The 26,427-nt window shown below is 36.8% G+C and overlaps 1 protein-coding gene across 2 annotated transcripts in view; it reads left to right on the top strand.

The window, feature by feature from the left end:
* Nucleotides 1–26,427, top strand: part of ctnnd2a (catenin (cadherin-associated protein), delta 2a) — a 282,577-nt gene that overhangs the window by 8,222 nt on the left and 247,928 nt on the right. For both annotated transcript variants that reach the window (XM_084102138.1, XM_084102137.1), the window contains exon 2: nt 13,175–13,308. In XM_084102138.1, the coding sequence (XP_083958264.1) occupies nt 13,180–13,308 (129 nt within the window). In that variant the 5' untranslated portion in view covers nt 13,175–13,179. The remainder of the gene's footprint in view (nt 1–13,174; nt 13,309–26,427) is intronic.

Genomic DNA, 26,427 nt, shown 5'->3' with positions numbered 1-26,427 from the left:
TGATGAAAGTCACCCGTTATTATCAAGAATGGCTTATTGCGGAGTGCCACAAGAGCCTCTTTTATATATTCCCAGCATGAGTTTGTGACAGTTGTCTGTAACAAACAGATTAGACACAATCTTGCCGTGATAAATGGCACAACTATTGCTGAAATGGCACTTACGTTTTTACGCCACCCTTGTAAAATAATTTCCTACCCCAACTTCTCTCGCAAAGCTCAGATCATATTGAGAATGAGATGATGTTCTGGCTGTGCTAATTTCCTAACTTTGTTATTTTAGTCCATGTGCACTGAAAATGAGATGGAACAGTGATTAGGCCAATTACTGCAACCACAGGCAGATTGCAGCAGGGTGTCCTCGCGCCCACCTGGTACAGAGATCGCCCTTCCTTTGGTGCCAGTCAAGACGTGATCCTCCCTCGCTAATCTCAATCACACAGTCTCATGATCACGGCCCAGTTCAGCAAGCGTACCGCTGTGTGAATGGCACAAACAGGTCAGCAGGGCTGCTCAAATTAGAAGCTCATATGGATGGTGTTGGGTCGACCTTTGTCAGACTGTACACCATATTTATTTTGGCATAAACAAAAACATGGCTGTGAGGGACAGAAATGCAGTCTATTTATATGTCATACTGTTGTGTCGATTAAATTACATCTTTTCTGTAGACAAAAAACAAAAACAAAACCTCCCTAAATTTAAATATGAATTCTGAATTAAAAATACATATGGTAAACATTACCCTAAATCACCCAACTAATTGATACACCAAATAATAAATTGTGACTGTGCAGATTTGCATGTTTAATTTGTGCCATTTTTTACCTTTAACCTTATGTTACCAGTAAATTAGGCTAGTTGATTTTTTTTTTTTTGGTGGTGGTGGTGGTGGTGGTGGTGGTTTGGCACAAAACAACCAAGCATTAAAGTTCTACAGAGTGATAATGATTGTAATTCACTATTAGAACAAAGCTGGAATACTTTAACCTTTGAAATAAGAATAAAGTTAAAGTAAAACTGCTTTGAAAAGTGCAAATTATGTTTTGATCTTTTTTTGCGTTTGGCTGAAAATGGGTCTTGCAGACCTAGCCAACCAGTTAATTCACAATCAGCAAAACCTAAATGAATTCCTGCCAGTCAGCAAAAGTTTATGACCATGTTTTCTGGTTAATATGCAAAATGTGCAAAATTAGTTTTCTTCATCTTGCAACATCAGTCAAACACATAAAATCCATTAGAGCCACGTGTCTCCAGTTCTGTCAGGAGTAACTTCAATTTACTAAATATACCACCATTCTAAAGATTTTTATTTTGTGAAGGATGCATTAAATTGATCAAAAGTAAAAATAGTTCTATTTTAAATCAACACTGTTTTTTAGAATTTTATTCATCAAAAAAAATAAAATAATAATAATAATATTAAAATATTAAGCAGTGCAACTGTTATTGATAAGGAGGATCATGTGACACTGAACACTGATTGCCCTCACAGAAATAAATAACAAAAAGTAATAATAATAAATAGAAAACGACTATTTTAAATTGTAATGTTTCTCAAAATTCCTTTCTTTTTTGCTGTATTTGATCAAATAAATACAGCCTTTGTGAGCATAAGAGACATAGTTCAAAAACATAAAAATGTTTGAATGGTAGTGTAGTTTTGTTTTTGTTTTTGCTTTTGATTCATTACCCATTCTACACATGCAGGTGTTTTGTAGATTATACATGGCATAGATATTCATATTTCTTGTGACCCCAGCCATAGTTTGTCTCATTGTGTTCATAATGATGAAACTCTCTAAAAATAACACATCTAAGATGGTTGGTAGAAACAACTTCGCATAGATTCATATTGTAGTTTTTCCTAGTGAACTTTAATATAGGTCATTCACAGAATTAATAAAGAAGCTCTAATTTCAGGCCTCGATTTCAAATGACAGGAGAAAGAGCAACTCTTTACAGAACATCTGACAATTTAGTGTCTGTCACACTTCACCACAGGATCCAAAGCCCTTTTCTGTAACTAAATTATATGTATCACTCTGACATTAGATGGAGGTAAATTGGAACCATCAGTCACAAAAGAAAATCATATCCACTGGACTTGAAACTCAATTTTAATTTTAATTTTGTCCATGTCTCATATAATATAAATGAACAAATTCTAAATGGCTCACTGGCTTTTGTATGATTATTTCTCAAATTTAATTAAGTATTACGTTTCATTCTGATCACTCCCTGTACACAAAAATTGAAGATTTGGATCAAAATGTCTCCATCATAAATATGCATCGAGATATTCATTAAATATCAAAATAATATTAAAACCATATTGGTTATTTCAGTTAAGTCTGCTCAAACTGCCTTAGCTTTTATTAAATCATTTTTGCAACGACCACATGGACAATTAATTATGTGAATTCATAAGCAATTAAACACTCCAGATACACACAGTATCTTCCAAGTGCATAATGGTTTTGCAGTCTTACTTGGCTGGAAATGAAAACTTGAACTGCAGTATATTTGTAGTTGCCAAATGACCCATGCAATAAGTTGTCACAGACAGTGTCCCGGGGCAGCAAACAGGAACGGTTGAATATATTTATGTATGTGGCTGGCAGCATCTCTGATATGTATTACATTTTACTAGTGAACTGAACTCATTATGATTTATATGGTGTTTAGAGTACAGTTTTAAAATAAAATTATGTCCAGTCACATTTTATTTTATCACATTTTGCTTTATTCATAGTGTGTCCTGCATTGCAAAACATGATTGATAATGATAACCATGCATGGTACATAAATATATCTGAATTTTACAATGATGTTCCTGGCGATTTCTGTTTGTCTATACATTTGGAATATAAGAGCCCTATACCATGTCTTGAACATTAGGGGGAGACGAAAGTTTGTAAAAAAAAATTATAAAAGAATTAAAGGATTAAAATGGATTTAAGGGAATAAATAAAAATACATTGCATAGTTGAGAAGTAATCCATTTAAACTATTTGGAAATAATATGCATTATTTGCTATAGAATATGCACACATTCACTTTCTGGTATGAATTACATGATTGATGTAAATGGTAGTATTTTTTTAATTAAAAAAAACAAAATTTGATGATAATTAAAGATAAGTACTTGGTATCACTGGATATTCCCACATAGTAAGCGATCTTACCCTGAATGTGACCTCATGCTGGCACCGCTGGCGTCCTGTCGGCAATGGCACGTCAGTCAGAGCTGGGCCATGTGTGGCCCTTGTCTTAATCCAGATCTGGGCCACTCCAGGGCCGTCATTATTTGCGGTATGTGGGCCGAGGGAAAAGGGGTTGTGTGGCCTGGAGCTGGGCCAGAAAAAAAGCTATGTAGTTTGCTGTCAGTCGTAACTAGTTAATAAAGCTACTTGCATCTTATCATGCTCTCTTTCACAGTTAAATTTAAAGCGGTATGTTGGAGTTCACACTTGTCTTCTGTGAACAGTAAGGTTCGCCACCTTTGATTTAATTTTCCATCTCAATCATGTTGACATTGACGAGCGCTGTAAGACCGCTGAGGGAGACTAAAAATATAACTTTTTAAAACTTTTTGTCATCCTGACAACAAACAGAGTGGTGTGTAATGGAGTGCAGCAGAGCAGCATCAAGAATATCAAGGATTGGGGAGGACAATTTAACCATTTCTAATTATTGGACAATTTGACCATTTCTCAGTGTCTATGATGGTTATGGCCCTGCTATGAGCTGAAAAGACTAAAAAACAAAGATATCCTGAGAAAACCCTTGATTTTGAAAGTGTGGTGCCGGTGTACAAACATATTGAGCACCATATGGCCAAATCATGTCTTGGTGCCCATTTAACAATAGAAAATAATAGTAAAAAAAAAAAAAAAAAGGTCTGTAGTACAACTAAAATACTGCTTTTGGATGATAGTGACTCAACTGAACTTAAAACTAAGCAGTAGTGAATGTTTTCTGCCTGGAGCCTGGAAATGGAAATTCACTGGTCAGATGTGAGAACCCTGTGTATACCAACAGCTGTTTCACATGAAACTGTTATGACATCCAGCATATTCTAATCACTAAAGTTGTTGCATAATTGGTCAGCATACATCAGAAGGTCATATGAATAATGCTTATCCATGGAGAATACATTCTTATGCATCAACATAACTGCTAAGCTTTTGGTTTTGTGTTAGATAAGGAAAAATGTCATGTTCAGGCCCTTGGTGGAGATTTGCATGTTCCGGATTTCACGCTCTGGATCAGCGCAGCAGATCTCTGGGTGTGCGAGTCAAACATGTATACTGTAATCCTTCTAGATACTGTATGTTATGATGGAGAACTCTATGCAAAATGCATGCACATACCATCTGTTCGCATTAAAATGAAAACTGCTGTGTTCATTTTGTACACATCCACCTGTCTTGTAAGGTCATGTCTTGTGTTTCCTGCAGGGATGTAAGATCCATTCTCCAGGTCTGAAATGCACTGTTGTATCTCAATGTGTTGAAGGGTATATGCATTTCAATGCATGTAAAAAATAAAGCAATTTACAAGACGACCCAAAAGCTGATAAAGCTGTGTTTATTCTACATATTACCAGGCTGAAATTGAATGCGGTGCGCTTATAGTATTACGACTGCAGCATTGAGAAATAATAATGGCATAGGACAGTTTTTCTCTTTAGAGATGCAACATTAGTAGCTTTATAGATTAGATTTCAATTTTTTCATAGTGGCCTGTTATGCATGTATCTAGTGGACAGGAGAATGACTAAAGGAATACAATACTTTGTGCTGGGATGAAAAACAAATCATGAATATTTCAGGATGCTCTAGACCAGGGGTTTTCAAACTTTTGATGCCATGGAACCCCAAATATGATCATCCTGAGGTATAATAGCTTTATATTTATCCATTCATACTGTAGAGTATGAGTAAGATTTTTTTCCCCAAAATGATTTAATGGGCTTTTATATTGTCAGTGTTTGACTAAGTATGATTAAAGTGTCATCTGGAAAATTTTTGCTTAAATATTTGTCAAGTTGACTGTGTGCCTTTCTTGTCCACTGTATTAGAGGACTGTCAGAAAAATTTCAGTTCAGTTAAAATGAATTTGCGTAGCACTTTTCTCATTCAATGTGTTTAGAAATTGTTACACATATTTAATAAATGTTAAGTTAGCACATTAACATTGACAGCCCTAAAAATACAATTTGTTAAACATATTTTATTTTATTTATTTAATGGATTTTAATATAATTTAATTAATACGTTTAACCCTCTGAGGTCGGCAAACGCGCGGGCGCGTTTTGCTGGATTTTCTTCACATTTTAGCACAATAAACTTAAATTACTCCATCATTTGTGGTCATACAGAAAAAAGAAATATGAAAAAGGAATCTGTGAGATGTCTACTTTTATATGTGTCCACTTGTAGTTTTTTTTTTTTTTTTGTCGTTTGTTTGTTCATTTGTCTGTTTGTTTGTCAGGGACCACAAGGGTAAGCTAAGGGGTCCATAGAACATTGTCAAGAAAATTACATTAATTCAGTATATTATGTTAAAAGATATTTAGAGAAACCCCCGTTTGAAAATTAAGGGTCAAATGCCATGTTTGTCAGATGCCATCTTGGTCAACAAAAATCTTCTAGGTATAATGAAATCTGACCAAGACTACATTAATAGAGATTCACTTGTAATGTGAATAAAGATGGTTTGAGCCAGCCACAATGTGTTTTCTGCACATGTATCAACTGCTGAGAGCATTAAACCATTGAAATTCAATTTTGTATAAAACAGATTTGGTAAAGTGTTGGATAAAATGTAAAATCTGGGTCCTGAAGCTAAACCAGCCTGGAACCATGACTTGAAAATGAACCAAGGTTTGCATGTTACTTCAAGGCTTAAAGGAATGAGCAAATGGGAGTAGAACAGAGGAGGATGAATAGTGATTGAGTATTTGAGAGTTCGGGTGAGTGTGCTGCAGGGAATTTAAAGGAGGAAAAGCAAAAGCAGGTGGGTGTTGTGGAGAAACAGCTATGGGTGGGTTTATTGTGACAGCAGTGTGTCAATGATGGTTTTAGTGGAGACAGGCTGAGTTGTGCAGGCAAAATAAAGTGATGCGCCAGCGCACCTGGGCAGGGACCATGGGTATGGATGAGATATAAACTCTCTCCTCTCTTGCCCAACAACTGCCTAGCACAGCCTAGGAGGAGGGGACGGGAGGGAGGAAGAAAGAAAGCATGCTGGTGTCACTCTTATGGAGATGTTTCCCTCCAAAGGGGTGAGCGTAGCCTAGCGTGACTGTTTGCACGGTGTGCATTGAAGCTGCTTTGACTTTGTGGCTCAAGTGTGGGCCTGAAGTTGTCTGATCAGCTGTCAAAATACTTGAGTGCAAAGTTTGTTGACATGTTGCTCTGTTGAAGCCGAAAACTAAGAGGTATCAAACCTTGGCTGTAAAAGATTCACCACCTCTCTTTTCTTTTTACAAGATATGCTTCTTTTGCAGCTGGATCATTTTGAATGTGCTCCGTGTTTTTGGTCCCACATTAAATTAAGTGTCTCATTGTTCCGTGTTGTCATTGTCTGATGGTATTATAATTTGTTTCCCTGAGTTTTCTTTTGGATTAAAAAATCAATACAGGTGGAGCTGGGGAAGGTGGAGGTTTCTGAAAGCGTGCTGCAACTGCTACAGTAAACGTTGACCAATTATTTGAAGGTTGAGCAGTGAGCTCACTGGCTACTGATACAGCGGGAACCAATCAGCTGTGCCCTAGTATAGAGAATGATGTGATTGCAAGCAGATTGAGTTATAGACTTATCAGCCTGTGCCATCTATTCATGACAGACCTTTTTATTTGTGCTGCTTAATATTTTTTTTGTGGAAACTGAGATATTGATTTATTTGATGAAAAGGAAAAATGCATATTTTTGTAACAATGTAAAGGAAAATATGTTTGTAACAATGTAAACAACTTTACTGTCATATTTGATCAATTTGATGCATCCTTGCTGAACAAGTATTAACTTCTAAAAAAAAAAAAAAAAAAAATCTGACTCCAAACTGTATATATAGTATATACTTTACTTAATAATTTATTTATTTAATGTAACGTTTAGCAGCATCATGATGTGAAACAGGTCATTTAACACGGTGTTATTCACAAAAGTGTTATCGTCTGTTACCCAGTTTAGCTCATCAGCCACTTTCTTATCTAAGCTTGAAGACTAAAGGATCAGGCCTCACCAATGAGCTCAGACAGCTGGCTCAGAAATGGACCACATATCAGAGGAACAGCAATTACATGTCAGATGCCTTTGGCTAAAGACGCCTTACAAAAACTACAGTGTTGAACAGCATTTTATGTGACCAGACTGCTATGTTAAAGAATGATGACGAAGAAACCATTTTGCCATCTTTTTTCCTTTGGGTAATTGTAGCTCTTTGCAGGGTGATGCATGACTCTTTACAGGATCTGCTCTCGCTGTTTGGTTTGTTCTGGGTTGTTTATTTGTTGCATGCGGGCGCTTGGCTGGCTTCCTGCAGCATTAACACAGGGATGGAACTCACAAGCCGCGTGGGAAGGAGGCCAGTGTGGCTGCCAGACTTCCTGCCCAGAACCAACGCTAAGACATGCGCAATATGCAGGGAAATGATTGGAAGAGGAGAGCAGGTGGAAGAGAATGAGATCGAGAGACACATTCAGCCCACTCATTTGGGTTTCCATTGTCAGGACGGCTGTTCTGAGTGAAGCATGGAGCAGTTCATTGATTTTTGGGATGATTTTCATGTCTCTTGTTATTTAATATTACTTGTTTGAAGTCAACATGAACTCAAAATCGATGTGGTTAGTGTATTAATACACATTGGTCTTATTATGTATTTAATCAGTGCACATTATTCTAAAGAAAAAGAGAACGCTTCTCGTTGTAGTATTTTATTAAAAAACTCCAAGGCCAAGTCCACTTAAGTCCCTCTGTAGTCATTCATTTTAGCCCTTAAAACTCATCTTTGATTACACAAATGACATATTTAAATGTTTTTTCCTGTGAAATAAAATTTCTTCATGCCTTGAAATAGCTTGAATGTAACTCTACACCCTTGCTTCATTTAGTATACTCGGATTCATGAATATGCAAATTATCCCCGCCTCCACTCACTCACACAAGCTCAGAGATCCACTTGGTCAGTTAACTTTACTGAAGTAAACACTGCTCAATGGTATCGCTATTTACAACGTCGGACACATAATGGTAATTAATATGATTAGCCTTTTGCTTGACTACGTTATCAAACAGCTAAAATGTGTAGCTAATATTACACAAACCATTTTCCCGTTTGCCATCTCTGTCTTCTAAAACAACTCAGAACGTCAGTAGAGAAACAACTCAGAACGTCAGTGGACAAAGGCATAAAATTCATCATAACATCGTAATATACATAATTCACCCGCTTTATTTCTAAATCTACCCGATTTTTCATATCAACAGAAAAATATACAGAGATAACCCTGCTTCGCAGCATAGGTAATGATATGCTAAAGCCTGCCCACACTGTACTGTGTGGTTGTTGTACAGTGTTGTTAGCTGAGCAGAAATACAAAATCATGTTTGACTTGGTCCCCTCAAAGTTGCGTTGGATTTTCTCTTCCGTGTAAAGGTTAAGAGGCCCATCTATCACTGTTTTCCATGTTCGTATAGTTAGTTTCTGGAATAAATATATAGGCTATAATCTGTGTGTTTACATATATAGCTGTTTTAAATATGGCGGGTGCTGGTGTTTAGTGTGCGTTCGGCCAATCCGCGTACGGATACTAACGTCACTGATAGTTCTTATAATGCTGGTTTAGACCCTACTCTGAAGTAGGAGCTAAATTAGTTCCTCCAAAATAGTTTCTAGAACTAAAATCGTTCCTAGTTCCTGCGGTGCGAACACGCCGACATCCGGGTACTTGTGCCTATAGTTCTAGGAACTATGAAAAGGTTCCTCCAGTGCGAAAGCCCTTAATGTCGCAGATCCGTGTGGATGGGGTTCGCTTTGACAATGTTGTACACAAAAAAACGCAAAGGAAAAATGTTTCAGTTTTTAGTTGTTACCAAGTAATTTACTGCTATGGAAAAGAATGGCCACTTTTATTTAGGATCCTGAATTTTATCCTCAATTTCAGATTTTATTTGATCAATTTATTAAGTTGTGCATAACATTACAGAAGTAAAATTGGTTGGAAAAAACCTGCAAGGCCATTCATAATATATATTTTTTTTATTATAATATTTTTGATAGTGTACATTCAAAGTGGCTTCCACAAAATGTCTTTATCTTTGATCAATTAATTTGCATTATTACTGAATTGCTTGACGCCCCTGGTTGTACATGTTTATATTGACTATACCAAAGTATGCACTGGTAGTTATGAATTTAGAATCAGCAATAAACTGTGTTCCTGACAGATCAATGATGTCACAGGTGGGCGGTGAGTCACTATCCTGGTTGAATGTCAATAATAAAGGTAGGCAGAGCATCATACTGACCTGTCATATATCATTGAGAATATATGATATTTTGTTTTTCCCTTTGCCTCGCAAGACAGAAATGACAATAAACCATCTTTACGTGACTAGAGAAGACTTATACCAGAAGCCTTGTCTCTCGCGCCTGCAGCCCGTGTCCTGGCGTTTTCTAACTCTTTCTTGCCAGGTTGAGCAATCAGACAGAGGATGCATAACAACTCCAAGGCTCAATCAGTTCCTATTCACTGGCCTGCCAAACTGCTCTCGGGTTCAGGCTGGAGCAACAGCGGATTGTTTGCCAGTAAAAGTGCCAGGCGTTGATGAGACAGAGGCACATCGACGGTTACAACCTGGCAGCCTTATTTTAGCCAGGGTGACAACGGGTCTGTCTGCACCTTCTGTCAAAATTTCCAGCCCCTCTCCCAGACTCTCAGTCTCACTTTCTCCATTTTTATCTCCATGTGTGAGTTTCTCATTCTGATTCCGTCTTTTGTGTGCCTGTCATGTTATAAAGGCACATCAGTTTATGAAGTTAATCTTTGTTCAACTAATCCACCTTGATTGTCTTGTCGTCCCTGTCTTTCTGAATTCATCCTTAAAAATGTCTTCCTTATTTCTCTCTCTCTCTCTCTCTCTCTCTCTCTCATATATATATATATATATATATATATATATATATATATATATATATATATATATATATATATATATACATATATATATACATATATATATATATATACCCCATTAAAACTGACATTATGAGGTTGACAAGTGTGTTTTAAATAAATGGTCTCTGGCTTTCCCTGAACATGGTTGGAGTTATTTGGGTGGGAAGGCTGATGGATGTATGTTGTCAGTCTGCATTTATAATGAGGCATCAAGCAGCTTGTTAGATGCAATCAGTAGCTGCAACCCATGAACCTCATTCGATTTGCTGTCATGTAGCATGTTATATCATCTGAGACCCCTGATGAGAGAAGCTGGGGGAGATGATCAGTTTTAGAAGGGCTTGTTCACCTCTTCCATTTACAGATAAAGAACGCCCACTTAGCATCAACTTAGCTCTTGGCACACTGACAATGTTTATGGCCTGTTTCCCTTTTGTCCAGCTACAATCTCGCTTTCAGATCTGCTTCCATCCAATCAACAACTGATGGAATAAAGTCCCCGCCCCACAATTTTTTCACTCGGATGTGCTGAAGAAATGCTGAATACTGAAAAAGTCTGTCACTGCTACAATTAAATCGCGACTTTAAGCTCTGTTCCAAAAACTAGCCTCACTTCCTACTTCCTACATAGGTAGCTTTCCTTTTTGGTATCTTAACTGCAACTGTATCTTAACTTGAAAGCTTATGAATGATTGATTTGGAACACTTAACTCCATACGTCACACAATTAGCACTCCACACGGGTGTTACAATTGATTACAATGAAGTTTGTCATTAGCATGTTGCTAAGCTAACATTGGGCACGGTAATAAACAGACAAATGCACAGCAAACAAACAAAAAAGATATTTTTACTATTATGAACCTTTTCTCTCACTTGGTCAACCATATGGGAGATATTTATTCACTGAGACCCCCCCCCCCCCCCCAACCACACACATAAAAAAAGTGTGTTTGTGTTTAGCTGACTGAATAATTCGATCACATAATTTTAAAGAAGCCACACTAGCCCTGTAATTGTTTCAGTAGATCATTTGTATCTTGTATCCTTGTGTTTACACTCCGAAATGACCTTTTAGACTGAGGTCTAATTGGATAATGTACGTTTTAGTGAATATCCTCTCTGTTTATAGAAAAAAAGGGCAAAGGGCAATCCACTCCATAGGCAATCCACTCCAGAGGCAATCCACTCAGAGATATTTCAATGCACCATTTGCCCACACTCATAATGTACCCAGGGTTTAGAATATGGTAGCATTACCTTTACCAGGGCAAACCGCAGTGAATGAAATGAGCTGTATCATTGAAAGATGCGGCAACACATTACCCAGCAGCACACATTTGTTTGCATGAAAAATCTGCTGAGCCAGAATGTGAAGATGAAGAAGGAGATGCCAAAAACTGCAAGACAGCAGGCAGTAGGAAAAAATACAGCTCAAAAGAACAGTTCTTGTGTTAAAGCAATAGTTCGCTCAAAAATGAATCATGTGTTCTGAATGTTTTTGCTCAGTCTAATCATGTCATTCCATCCAAACCTGTATACATTTGTTTTATTGACACAAAAGCAGACATTTTGAATCACTGGTTTCCACAAAAAAACACAATGAATGGAGCCTGAGAGCTTTTAAGCTTCCAAAAGGACTCAAAATTACCATAAAAATATCTTAAACGTAGATCACATAACTTATGCGCTATATTCCAAGTCTTCTGAAGTCACGTGATAGCTTAATGATAGCATAGTCCTCCACGTTGCATCCGAATCATTGTGTCAGTGAGTCACAAACAAATCATTTACAATCAGTGCAAGAGTTGGACTTTGCATGGCAGGTATCGCTTTGCAGATCTTAGTGTTGTACAGTAGCATGCACCCACAAGACATCTTTGCACGATGTCTGCATAAACTTCTGAATTATTTCCATGAGTCTTTTATTCTCGTGGGTGCGTTGAGAAGCTTTGGGGTGAATTATGTGAGCATGTGTGAAGGGAAGAGTGGAGGAAGGTAAACAATGTGGAAATGGTGGTTTAAGGAGGCATAATCTGATTTTCAGAACGCTAGGCAGAGACACGCTGTCGTGTCAGATGAGGCAAGTCATCTTTATTAACAAGGGAACAAAGTTGGCAGGCTTGGCTGCAGCCGCCACTGAGTGTGACAAAATATCCAGAGATTGTCCTACATAACCATTTATCTTGATCTGAGTCCAGCTAATGCCCAGCACAGTTATTATTTGGAATCTATTTCTAATCAATACAGATGCTTCATTGGTTGTATCAATCATGTCTTTCTACATCCTGACATTTGCTCATTTGCAGCTGTAAATAGACCGTGGGGGGTTATGAAATAACTAAGGCATTAGACTAGACTGAAAATGCCTGACTATTTGCTTTTGGTGGATTTCACTGTTATTAATCTAAAATGTGTCACTTGCTTATTTCATCTAGATCCAAAGAGGTGAGGGAGGCTCAGACTCTCAATATTCAAATAAATCCTCAAACTTACCTTATTGACTCATGATCCAAACTGTATATTTATAATTTTAAGTTCATGAAATGAAAAATCTGTCCTCATTTACCCACCCTCATGTTGTTCCAAAGTTGTATGACTTTCTTTCTTTTGTGGAACAGTTTTGGTTCCCATTGACTGCCATTGTATGGACAAAAATACAATGGAAGTCACTGGGTACCAAAACTGTTTGGTTCTCCAAATTATCTTATTTTGCATTCCACAGAAGAAAGAAATGCACATAGGTTTGGAACAACATGAAAGTTAATAATTATCAAGCATGCAGTGTGTTAAAATAGTAACACTTCAAAAGGCAAGGTGTAGGCCATCAGTTGAATTAGAGAACCAGATCAGTCTTCTTTGTAAACTAATCATTTTAGGATCGTTACACGTTTTCTTACATGCTCTTAAATATCATTCAGTAGGCACAGCAAGTTTGAGTCCAATGATGAGGAGTTGCTAATAAATGTATTTTGTTTTCCCCAGAAGTCATGCCAGTTCCAGAACAGCCTGCTGAAGCAGAGAACGCCACCATGCTCAGCCCAGGACTGAATGCTTCTAATGGGGATGGATCTGAGACTGAGACCACCTCTGCCATTCTAGCCTCCGTGAAAGAGCAGGTAGGACTTTTAATGTCCATTGTACTACTTCAGTCACATTTTGGGCACAGAGCCAGACCTTTTCAGTGGAAAAGTTGAATTCTTTGCGGAACTGTCCGTGACTTATCAGGAGACAGTGGTTATCTGCACACATTTGTCATATTAACTCCTGTGCCGGACCTTTTCTGTACACTTTCTGGGAGACGGCGAATAAAAGTGGAATGATAAATGCAAGAAAGACAATTTTGTATGACATTGAGTGCTTGTCAAAAGGTAACTGGGTGGTATTAAAGTGAACATTGTAAAAGATTACACCAGAGGTGGGAGTAAGTCACACATGTGCAAGTCACAAGTAAGTCTCAAGTCTTAACCTTCGAGTCTCAAGCAAGTCAAAGTCAATTTTGTGAAAAGCAAGTCAAGTCAAGTCACTGCTTTTTGTCAAGCAAGTCAAGTCAAGTCGTAGCTTGGGTCACAGGTCACTGGCAAGTCATACAAACGTTTGATAATTTCACTGAATTTATATATTAAAATAAGTTAAAACTACAGAAGTTGTGGACTATGGTTTTATTTGCAACTTTTTTTAAATATGCATTTCCACATACAGCTGAGTGGTTACTACAATAAAAATCTAAAAAATAAAAAATAAATAAAATTTCAAACTACATAGCCTAAAATGTAAATGTAACTGAAATTAGGCCAATATTAAAGCATGAAAAAATAAATATGCCTCAAACATTGCAGAAGAACATTAAAAGGTATGAAACAATTCAGAATTCAAGTATAATTGTTCCTATGCCACTAAATGGCATTCTTCAAACTGGCATCCCCTTTATATAAGTTATATATTTTTAATTATGAAGTTAAAACCGCCAGTAGGTGGCGCCAAATCACCGTCTTAATGTACGAGTCATAGAAGCATTCATTCAACTGATTTGTTCGAAATGGCAGATTTGTTCTGGAACTAAGCAACTAGGTCACTGAATCACAAATACGCATAACTCTTTCTGTGGCTTGTTTGGAACTATTGTCATTGCAGAATAGAGCAAAAACAGAGAATATTTGGAATATTATGTCTAAAATATCACATCACAATATTCACTCTTTGTTTACTGAACTGTTTTATAAAATCATTATCACATTTGCAATCGCGCCAATATTCTGGAAATATTTTTTAATATCATATGTTATAATTATAAAAAATAACTCATACTAGGGCAATTTTTCCACCACATTTTGAATTTTGGGTGCATATTAATTCTGCTGGCATTTTGCCCCCAACCCCCTGATAACATCTAACCCTGCTTTAAGAGAAACATAAAACATGACAAAACATTAACAGTTTTCTATGTTGTTTTTAGTCATTGGAAAGAACGACATATTTGGCTTTAAAGCATGATTTGAAAAAAAATTGGCAAATGTTATCCAAAACATATGCCATCATTAATTATCATTTGAATATTGACAACATTAAGCTACATTTGAAAACATAATTGTGTATAAAGAGGCATGCTGTTTTGACCAATATTCTCTCTAGATTTAACAATAGTAAAATGAACTCTAGGTTAAACAAGCCATAGCTTACTTTTAGATGTGGTGAATGAAGTTCGACTGTTCGAGGTTGTGATGGTCGTCCGATATCCCTTGCCAGTTATTATGCGTACAGCAAATCTTCTTGTATGAATATGGTCAATTTCTAGTGTTTATATCCAAAAAGAAACGATGCTGGGAGATGTTTTTGTATTTAGCGCGCTCACCACGATGTATGTTTTTTCTGGGCTTGTGCAGCGTCACGCAATCGCGCAGAATCTGATGACTGGCGTCAATAGTACTACTACTGCTGCAATGAAGGTCATTAATGACATTATTGAGGCAATGGATTGCAAGAACACTTGTGTAGCTCTTTTCATAGATTTAGCCAAAGCATTTGATACAGTGGACCATTGCATTTTATTGGAAAAGCTACGAAATATGGGTTTTTCTGATTATACTGTTGATTGGTTTACTAATTATTTGGCAGATAGAACTCAGTGCGTTTATTTTGACAATTCCAAATCAGCAACTCTGAGTGTATCTTGTGGTGTACCGCAAGGATCAGTCTTGGGTCCAATTTTATTTACTATTTATATTAATAACTTGGGTGATGACATTTCTCAGGCTCATTTCCATTTTTATGCTGACGATACCGTTATTTATAGTAAGGCTGCGACTTTGCACCAAGCTTTTTCTTACTTACAATCTGCTTTTAACCTAGTTCAGATCCAACTTTATCAGCTTAAACTAGTTTTGAATGTTGAGAAAACTAAGATTATGCTTTATTCAAAATCTAAGAAGTCTTTGGACAGTGTTCCAAGTATTTTTACTATACATGGTGAGCAGATCGAACAAGTCAAATTGTATAAATATTTGGGTATATTAATCGACGATCAGCTCTCTTTCAAATTGCACATTGATAAATTGGTACAAAAGCTCAAATTAAAAATAGGATTTTATTTTAGAAATAAAGCCTGTTTTTCTTGGAAAACCAGGAGGAGATTGGTTGCTGCCACCTTTCTCACTGCACTCGATTATGGTGATTTGCTCTATAGAAATGCGCCTGATCGAAGTTTGTCTTTGTTGGATACTGTCTACCATAATGCATTAAGATTTGTGACTGGATGTAAGGCATCAGTACATCATTGTACCTTGTACAAAATGACAAACTGGCCCTCATTGTCAGTAAGGAGACATATACATTGGCTTATTTTTATTTATAAGTCTATATTGGATATGCTTCCGTCTTATCTTTGCTCCTATATGTCACGTAATATCAGTTCTTATAATTTACGCTCTGGTAATTTGTACTTGTTAACTGTACCTACGGTTCGTACAGAGCTTGGTAAGAAGGCTTTTAGTTATGCAGCCCCAGCCACCTGGAACACATTGCAGACTGATTTGCAATTGCGAACTCTGATTTCATTTGGTGAATTTAAACATTGCATGAAAGTGTTGGAAATAGATGCCATAAATTGTTGTCACTGTTTTTAAAATACTTAAATTGTTTTACACCTATGGTAGGTTTAAATTGTATTTTTAAGTAGTCTGATGTTGATGTTGTTTATGTATCTTGAGGATCTTGTTTAAATGTTTCTTGTTGTTGTGCGTATGCTTGGTGATCATATCTGTAACTATGCGTTGCTAGTATGCTGCCATTTTGGCCAGGTCTCTCTTGCAAAAGAGGTTTTAAATCTCAATGAGATCATCTGGTTAAATAAAGGTTAAATAAAATAAAAATAAAAATGGTTCCGTTGCTTTCATTTTGTTCATCAATTGATGTTGCGATGACTTATATAAAAATGTATATCAAGTCATTCTCGAGTCATACAGTTCAAGTCAAGTCTCGAGTCACTGGATCTCAAGTCAAAGTTAAGTCGAGTCATTTTCTTAATTTAGTCAAGCAAGCCTCAAGTCCTTAAATTTGTGACTCGAGTCTGACTCGAGTCAAGTCATGTGACTCGAGTCCCCCATCTCTGGATTACACACATGTATAGTTATAGGTACATGTATGTAGGTTTGTAGAATGTAATCGTATGTAGATATATATGCAAAGACTCAAAGTACATTTTTACCATCTATCTTTTTTTTTCTCATATACACTACTGTTTAAATGTTTGGGGTCGGTAAGATTTTAAGTCTTCTATGCTAACCAAGGCTGCATTTGATTGATCAAAAATACAGTAAAAACAGTACTGTTGTTAAATATTATTACAATTATTTTTTTTATATTTTAATGTTTTTTAAAACAAATGAATCCTTTGATGGCAAAGCTGAATTTTCAGCATCATTACTCCAGTCTTCAGCGTCACATGATCCTTCAGAAATCATTCTAATGCTGATTTGGTGCCGAGAAACATTTCTTATTATTATAAATGTTAAAAACCGTTGTGCTGCTCAATATTTTTGTGGAAACTATGATACTTTTCAGGATTCTTTGATGAATAGAACTTTTAAAAGAACAGCATTTGAATAGAAAACTTTTGTAACATTATAAATGTCTTTATACTGTCACTTTTTATCAAATTAATATGTCCTTGCTGTATAAATGTATTAATTTCTTTTAAAAAAATCATACTAACCCCAACAGTATAGTGTGTCTAATATATATAATTTCAAAATAATAAAACAATGATTTGGAGAGGCCAGAGGGTTATTGAGTTAAAGCTCAGGTGTGACATTATTAAACCATTCAAAGATCAGCTGCTGAAAGATGGAGGAAAAAAACTTAGACATTAGGTGTGGGAAAGTAAGCTGGAGGAAAGTGACTGTGTGTGAAGATGAATGTTTGACTGAGGAAATGTTCCTGAGGACAAAATGCAGAGTTGCCGCAATGAATGCAAATTGAGAGACGGAGGGGGAAATCAGAAAAATGCCATAAAGTCAGAGCCTGCGGAACTGTTACACCTTGGGAATCTGTCTTGGTAATGATTTAATTGACACTACAGTATGCAACATATAATAGTATGTAATTTGTATTTGATTACATTCTTCTTGTTTGCCAAATCCCAGCTCAGCAGTAAAAGGCCACCTGTGTTTTAGTCGATGATGGATGTAGTTCAGGCAGCCATTCCCATCCCACCTGGAACGGGCCCGTAAGATTGTGCAGGTGGCTATTCGGCCCAGTCCGTCACAGAAATTAGCCATTAGTTTTATTCATACACAACGAGTTCTCGCTGAGTTGCATGGAGTACAGACGGCTAGCTCATCAAAGCCTCAAAATGTTGATGGCTTCATGTACTGCTTTAATAAAAGCTACATTAAAATCAGAGGTGCTGATGCAGTGTTTCACCGAGCAGAACTGAGCATCTGTACAACGCAGTGCTGGGGTTTCATGGTAGATTTGATTAATAAACCTGTGTATATCTGTGAGGCACTTGCTGTGAGGAGGCTGTGTAAATCAATGATAGTAATGTTTGGAGACTCTCCTCTCTCTCTCTCTAAAGCCCCATCTAGCTCCAATAAGCCACCTGTAAAACATCTTTGCGCAATTTATAGGTATTGTCTTTGTTTCAGAACGTGGAGAAGTAGGTTATTTTAAAGTTGGTAAAGCAGTGTTTAACACTGTAATGCGTGGCATATGAAATAATAGTCAGAAAAATCAGTCTATTGAACCTTCAAACAACAACAAAATAAATTAAATATTTATATGTAAATGTGTCAATATATCATATTTGGTGTAAAGTCTGAAAAATAGATACACATTTTTAGATGTTTTTGATAGATTACGTTTCAGTGTTATTCATTTATTTGTGTTTTAAAATGAGTGTTAATAGAAATAGATTAAATGAACTTTAACACAAATACTCTATATTGACTGATACATTATATTAACCTATATGGTACCTATACATGGGTATTCTTGCATATTTAAATGTTATGGGAAAATTGTGTTCTTATAAATAACAAAACTAAGTTTTGTCTATGTTATTGTTTTTGACTATTTTAAAAGCTATAATTTGTGAAATGTAGACTGGTATCTAGCTTTATAGTTGACAGCATGCATCTCATCTCCACTGTTATATTCGACTTGGATCAGTATTTGGTCTTGATGCCAAGAGCACTGATTCACAAAAATAAGTAGCAAACATTACCAGCAGTTTTTGGGTGCTTAGTGACATTTCTGCATCTTTTGTGGCACAGTAAATTATATAAAGTTCTCCTGTAGTCTACTCCTATGTTATTTTGTCATTTAATTCATTCACTACAGAAATACTTTAACCGACTTCAAAATTAGCAGAGAAAAGGACTTGAAATAACACATTAGCCTACACTGAAGACTGCATATTATTGTACATTGAAATCAAACCCACTTTCATTTTTTTTTTCCAAGAAGATTGCTCTGTTCTGATCACACAAGCAATTAAGGCATTATATTTGCAGCCTTGAGATATCATTGTGAGGATGTGAGAGATATTTCTTAGCAATTTCAGAAAAGCACAGGCTGTGTTCAAGCCTCATTATGCCAACTCCTTTCATAAATCCAGCACATGTTTGGCCTTCACATTCCAGAGGGCTGGTCCCTGTGTAATAAAGCCTTTCATGTTGAATACTCTGATTAGAAATAAAAAAGCAGAATAACAGAAGTGTGCTTAAATAAGCTATTAGGTGGTGCACTGTTAGATGTAGGCCTACCTATTGCCAGACATCTTAAAGAAAGCAGCTATACCGGAGTGACCATTGAAATCATGACACTGTCACTATAAGTTAAAGCAGAGGTTTTCAAACTTTTTGTTGACACACAAATATGATGATCCCCTTGCAAGGGACTGCCTACGTGAACATAAAGGTAGCTATATTGTTATTATATTGCCATTTTTATATTTTTTATAGCCGTTATAAGAGTACTGTTAGATGTATAAACCCGAAGAGAGGTATACAACTATGTTGACAATAGAATAAAATAATTCTTGCGATCCTCATCCATCAAAACTACTGATCTATATAAATGTCATTTAAATGTCATCAGTGATAAAAAAACATTTGCTTTATCCAGCCGAAAAACATAAAATTATCATCTGGCCAACTGTGAGATGTTTTGGCGTTCCGTTCGGTCTGCAGTTCTCACAGCGTAAGGCGTGAGGGCTCGTGCTCTTCAGAAATAATCACAGAATACGATTTTTTAAAGTGAAACCCAGAACACAGCTTTTTACAGAGGATGCCATTGAAAACACGGTAAGTCTATCCCTCACAGCCTCGCTTTCATACATGTCATGTTTTGGACTGATTGTTTGAATGAATTCGCCTACTGGATCATTGGGCTGAAAATTTCCCAGGAGTTTGGCTTTTTATTTTAAAGGGGTCATCGGATGCCCATTTTCCACAAGTTGGTATGATTATTTAGGGTCTTCGTGTAAAGTTTGTAACATACTTAGGTTAAAATTCCTCAATGGTTGTGTAAAACAACACCCTTTTTACCTCCTCAAAAACAGCTCAGTTCACAGCGATGCCTTGGTGGACAGTATACAAATGGCTGAGGGTGGAAATATGCTAATAAGGGAAATATGCTAATACAGGACAGTCCGTCAGTGGTCATGGGCGGAGCTTGAGAAAATTCAAGAAAATTCAAACGGCTTGATTATTTGAGGATAAAAAAAAGGAGTGAATGGATTTTTTTCATTGTATGGTCGTTGTGTCCACACACTGCAAAGGCACATTTATATGCAAGCACCATATAAAAGTGAATTTTGCATCCGATGGCCCCTTTAAAACAAGATTTTATGTAAAATTACAGTTATAAACAGTATTTTATTGATGGAAAATTACTGTCAAATTACTGTCAAAAGATGTTTATTTCTGGGGGGGTTTTTCCTGGCACCCCAGCTGCCAGAAAATTACCGTTTTCTTTTTTTTTTACAGGATTTTTTATTTTTACAGTGCTTAAAATGATCTGATTAAATGGTTAGAATATAAATTTCCACCTACCAGGGTTACAGGTGCTTGCACCATTTGACTCCAAAAATCATCTGACTGCATGACGTAATTTACGTTAATGACGCAATTTCACGTGCTTCAGTAATTTATTTGCGTTAAATTATTTTAAGGATTTTTAATTAATCGCATACGTTAACATGTTAACGTCGACAGCCCAAATTAATTGATTAAATTAATTTAATTTATGAAATTGAATTATTAATAATAATAATAATAATAATTATTATTATTATTGATTTGTTTTAGTAATATTTCATCGTATCATCGTCATCAGATCCTTCTCTGAACTTTTCCCCTGGAAGCCCCTGGATTAAGAGATTTCTAATATTCCTTCACGGTTTACTAAGTGTCACAAATCTTTTACATTCCATGGCATTTCATATGTTAGTCAGTGCTATTAATATCTTTGTGTAACCCACAGAATGTGAATCATATCTGCATTATTCTGCAATGTATCTGGTGACGGCTGACGTGCTCTCAGGCTGTTATGACCTCCATCCGCCCCTGTCCTATCTAAATCCCCAACCACCACCCCTGAATAGATCTCTCAACCACCTCCTGCCCATCCCGCCACTCATTCACGTTGAGCATGGGCCTGTAGGATTACACCCGAGAGCAATCACCATAAACAGCACCATCATTGTAATCACCATCCTCATCACCGCACCCATCAAAATGGTAATGCACTTCAGCGGCGGATCGCTGATTCGGTGTGCTCTTGAGTAAACCCTGTTATGCATTCCCGTACAGCACGTCACCCATATAGGGCCCTCAAAAAGACGAGGCTCGGTGGCTTTCTGCGATCCGTATCATGCATGACTTTGTGTCAGGGCTGCCTGTGAGCTTCGCAAGATCTGTATTGAGTTTAGTGAGATGGAGAAGGAGGGCTCATAAATATGTATGTCATGCAAATGACCATCCGTCCTGTTTTCTTTGAAGTGATGTGTGTGATCTCAACAAGAGGCGGCAGTTGTGTGTCCCAATCAAGTTGCCCGTGTTAGGCGATCTTATAAATGAACCCATCTTATTTTGGACGCGAGGGCTCGCTCAAAGAGATTGATTGGTAAGGGGCTGCATCTACCAAATTGAGCCGGTGTAAGTGGATGCGTGGGACAGGTCTCAGTGAATAAGCTATGATGAAAGGCAAGCTTTTATTTTGATATTAAACGGCACGGCGTGCAGAGTTTCTGTGATCAGTGCCTTTGTTTCACATGAGACTGCTGTGGATCGTATTACTGAGAAGAAACTCAGCAAATTGAATGTGATTTATAGGTGACTAATAATAAACACTTGTGACTCAAACATAGTAGAGTCGTGGTATGATTGGTTGTTGAACAGTAGTATGATCGTACGTTGTTGAGTGAAACATGGTATACAACAAGATAAAAAATACATTTGTTTAGGTAATTGATTGTTTTGTGAAAAGGCGTTCCAGACTGAATGTGAGCCATTTTTAGTGTTGGGAAGTCGATTCCAAAAATAATCGATTCCTCAATTCTGAGGCGTTGGATTCCATTCTTTGATTCCAGAACAAGGAATCGAAATCAGGAGTCGATTCCCAAAAAATTCGGAATCGAACAGCCTTAATGATTCTTATCGACAGCCACTTTTGAGGATGCTTTTTAAAAAAGGACATGGAAATTGAATTTAAAGTTCAGTCAAGAGCACCTCAACATATTCCAGTGGAAGTCTTTATTTGCTATTATTGCTGTAACCTGTTAGCCTGGCAAGCCAGACCTACATCAAGATCCAAGGGGCGGGATCCAAGGGGCGTGATAAACGGCTGTCTTTCAAATTCCCTCTGCACGCAATAGGACAGTGCTTCAACCAACCAGAGCGTTTTCCCAACAGTGGCGCTAATGTTAGTTGATAGATTCAACTTTTGAATCTGGCCGGCAAAACTACGAACACATCTTCCTTTTTTAAGAATGACTTCAGTGCCGTTCTTTGCTCTTTTCTCAAAGAAAAACGTAACTCCAAGTCCTCCAGAGTCGCGGCCAAAGCCGATTCGAAAGACTGTTCTCCAGCAGCAGCAGCCATTCTTTGTTTTCAAGTAGCAGGGAACACAACTCTGTCGTCATCATGTTAAGCCCGCCCCGCCTACTCTATACACGATGTGAATGGCCTGACCCAATTTAGGTTTTTACAGCTCCGAAAGTCAACGGAGAGTTGCTAGACTACCCTGGCAGCGAAATAAATTTTGCTGCCGCTAGGGTGCGTCTATATTTCTAGGCTAGTAACCTGTATTATATTACTAATAATTTGGCATTAATGGTTTCTATAAGATAATAGCAATATTTTAGAATTTAGATCTGGTCTCAGTGTCTTTTTGTAAAAGCTTTCTGTACCCAAGTCCTTAGGCATCCAGCACTAATCTAAAAAGAAGTTGAATGCCACTGAGGAAACTTTTAGTTTGAAGCTTCAACCATTCTTCTTTTCTTTTTTTTGTTTTATTAAATGGTGCATTGTTGATACTCAAGGGTTTATGTTAAAGGGCATCCAGAGTTGGAACCAGCAAAGAGGCAGAAGCCACAGTAAAGCTTGCGTCAGTCAATTCTGAGAGTATTTTCCTCAGATAAATCTAAATGTCATTGACTCTCAGTCTGGAAAATATCCAGCATCGTTGAGCAAGAGCTTAACTTTGTCTCCACAAGTTACAGCCATTTTTCGAAGCTTTCATAGCACAACAATTAACTGATTATTCGGCCTTATTCTACGTCTGCGCTTTGGCGATGATCTAAATAAATAAATAAATAATCATGTTTTTGTTTGAATATATATATATATATATATATATATATATATATATATATATATATATATATATATATACATGTAAAATCAATAAAATTAATGAATATTTTATTCTGTTCATTCATTCCTCCATGCATTCATTCAAGCAATCGTATTGCTTCCACAGCACAATAATAATTGTGCATTGATGGAATACAAACTTAGGTCAGAGTATCATCAGTAGATTGAATGAATGGAAAATAAAGAAATGATAGAAAAAATTAATAAATGCATAAACTTGAATTAATATATTTTTGATACAAAGATCTACAGTATCAATTAAATATTGCAAGAAAAATAATCACAATATTGCATGAATACAGCTGTAATAAAAAATATAGATTGATTATTTAGAGAAAAGACGTCAATTTTGTGTGTTTTTTTTGTTTGTTTTTTTGAGCTCCTTGTTGCCTTTACCAGAAGTACAACATCTCATAATGTGACTTTTCTGTTTTATATGAACATGGAGAGTGACACGTTGTTTGGTAAACAGTGTTACACACCGACTGCGTCATCCAGGCCTCGCTTGCCTGCACAGGCTGTCACTGCTGCTATATCACACATAACCTCTCCATCCCTCACTGAATATGCTCGCAAAAGAACGAGAGCCGCGCAAATACTGTAATGCAGCATTCGCGTTTGGGCCAGAGAGTGAAAAGAGAGCACAAGCAAGAGACCGAGCACTCGCGCAGCAAAGAGAAATGAATATGTCACACATGGAGCAGACACGTGTGCGGTTGGAGGCCTCGGGGGCCTGTCAGTAATGGTTGGCCTCAGGGAAGAACAGCATAATGTTGTCAGTGTTTAGTGGATCACTACAGCGACCAGAGAGCGGGCAGGCTGTTTCCTCTGTGAAAATCACCCCACACCCTCCCATCTCGACCTGTCTGCCTTGACTGCACAGCCAGTTTGCTGTCCTATTCAGAGCTACAGCCTCCTGTCTGTCTGTTAATCTGGGTTACAGCTCAGCTTTGCGTTGCTCTTGCTCACTCTGGGCTCAGCGGCTCGGTTCATTGTATGTGTTTGTATTTGTGTGCGGTCTGTTTAGTTTTCTGTTGCTTCGTTTATTCACCCTCTGCTGTCAATGAATCCCTAATGAAGTTTACCAGGCGACAGTTTGCATGAACACTGACCTAGAATCAACTCCATTGAGCGATTGTAATCAACTGTAAATGTGTGTGCACTCGCATTGGGATATTGGATACCAGGTAAAGTGGTGTGGGACATCATAAAAATTATGTTTATGGATGTTAGCTTGTTTTGTGTACACTATCATTATTGAACTGATTGTATCTTAATTAGAAATTGACCATGCAGAAAATGTCCTTCATTGACGTTCTTCAAGAGCACTTTGCAAAAAAGAGTCTTGCCACTAGGTGGCAGACATATTAAAGTTCAACTTGACACTTGGAAAGTCTAACAAGCTCAATGTGAAATCAAAATGGACACTTTTTATTTTCTAAATGCACATTATTTTCTTATAGAGTACTTTATTCAAAACAAAATAACAATAATAATAATAATAATAAGATTTCTAGCTCCTCCTCTGAAACAACAATATTTTTAGCTGATGTCATCAAGCCCTTTTATTTTTCAGCTCCTGCTCTGCAACCACCTGTCACATAGCAGTCTATGAATCCATAAGTTTTGGTCCATACTGCGTCTTATTTTGTTGAAGGTCTTTTTAAAGGGACATTGTGTAGGAATTTCTCCCATCTAGCGGTGAAATAGTATTTTGCATTCAAACAAATAGTGCTCTCCAGCACCTCATATTTTCAAATGCGTGTTGCATCTACGGTAGCCGTTATGTACCAAAAAGCTATGACAGGATGTCTTATAATAGCACTTCATCGAGTTTTCCTTCGGGTGAACTGGTTTGTTATTTCAAACAAACTGCAACTTGACACAACGAACAAACGAATGTTACAGTTTTGAACAAACAAAACTTACAACCTTGTTTTTAGGGCCTTCTCTACTTTACTCAATAGCTGCTATTCATCAAAGAGCCTGTTTAACTTTTAACTATAAATGTTCTACTGTCTATATAATAAAGTTCACAACCAAGCAATGAAAAAAAGCTTGTAATTAACACTAGAAGTGCCATGGCGGTCATTTTGACCATTTTGAATTTTATATCTGTAATAACTTTGTTGAAAAAATAAATAAAATCCTGCCAGTACCTGACTTTTCCTAAAAGTGTCCGTATTATCATTTAAAATGTTTTTCATATAAATTACACATAAGGCAAAAAAACAAATGAACATATTTACCTATTTCGGCCATAGGTGGTCATATTGACCGCACTGAATTTTGCGGTATTATTATAGGCTATACCAATATAGGCTACACAACAATAAAATGTGGTAAAAAAAATACACAAAACATATTCAACAACAAATCATTTAAATGTAATGATATTCAGAACAGAACAAGAATGAAAAAATAACTATAAACAAGCCAAAATTAAATACTTTATAAGCGAAAGTGAAAGTAAGCTGCGTTAGGCTCACGTAACTCTCTAATTAGAATCAAAATGTTTCAACATTTGCGATGTATTTGGATGGTAAACTATTCTTTATTATAGGCTTTGTACTTCACTCACGTTCCAATATCGACGGAAAAATCATCCTCTTCACACACGCAAAAATGGTACGAATTGTACCAGGCTACTGACTATATAAACAGAGCAGTGGAATTTTTATATGTTAGGTTGACTATTTTATTATGGCTATAATGAACAGACTGCAGTGTCAAGATGTGTGTGTGTGTGTGTGTGTGTAGGCGGGTGCGGGCGCGATCGAACAGTGGAAGCATGAAAACATAGGCTACTCTGTCATTTTGTTCAGGACATCTACGGATATTATTTATTTATAAATGTATAAT

Source organism: Abramis brama, assembly GCF_963993115.1.
Source record: "Abramis brama genome assembly, chromosome: 24".
NCBI lineage: Eukaryota > Metazoa > Chordata > Actinopteri > Cypriniformes > Leuciscidae > Abramis > Abramis brama.
The sequence above is the reverse complement of the archived record's forward strand: the minus strand, read 5'-3'. Positions and strand labels throughout refer to the sequence as shown.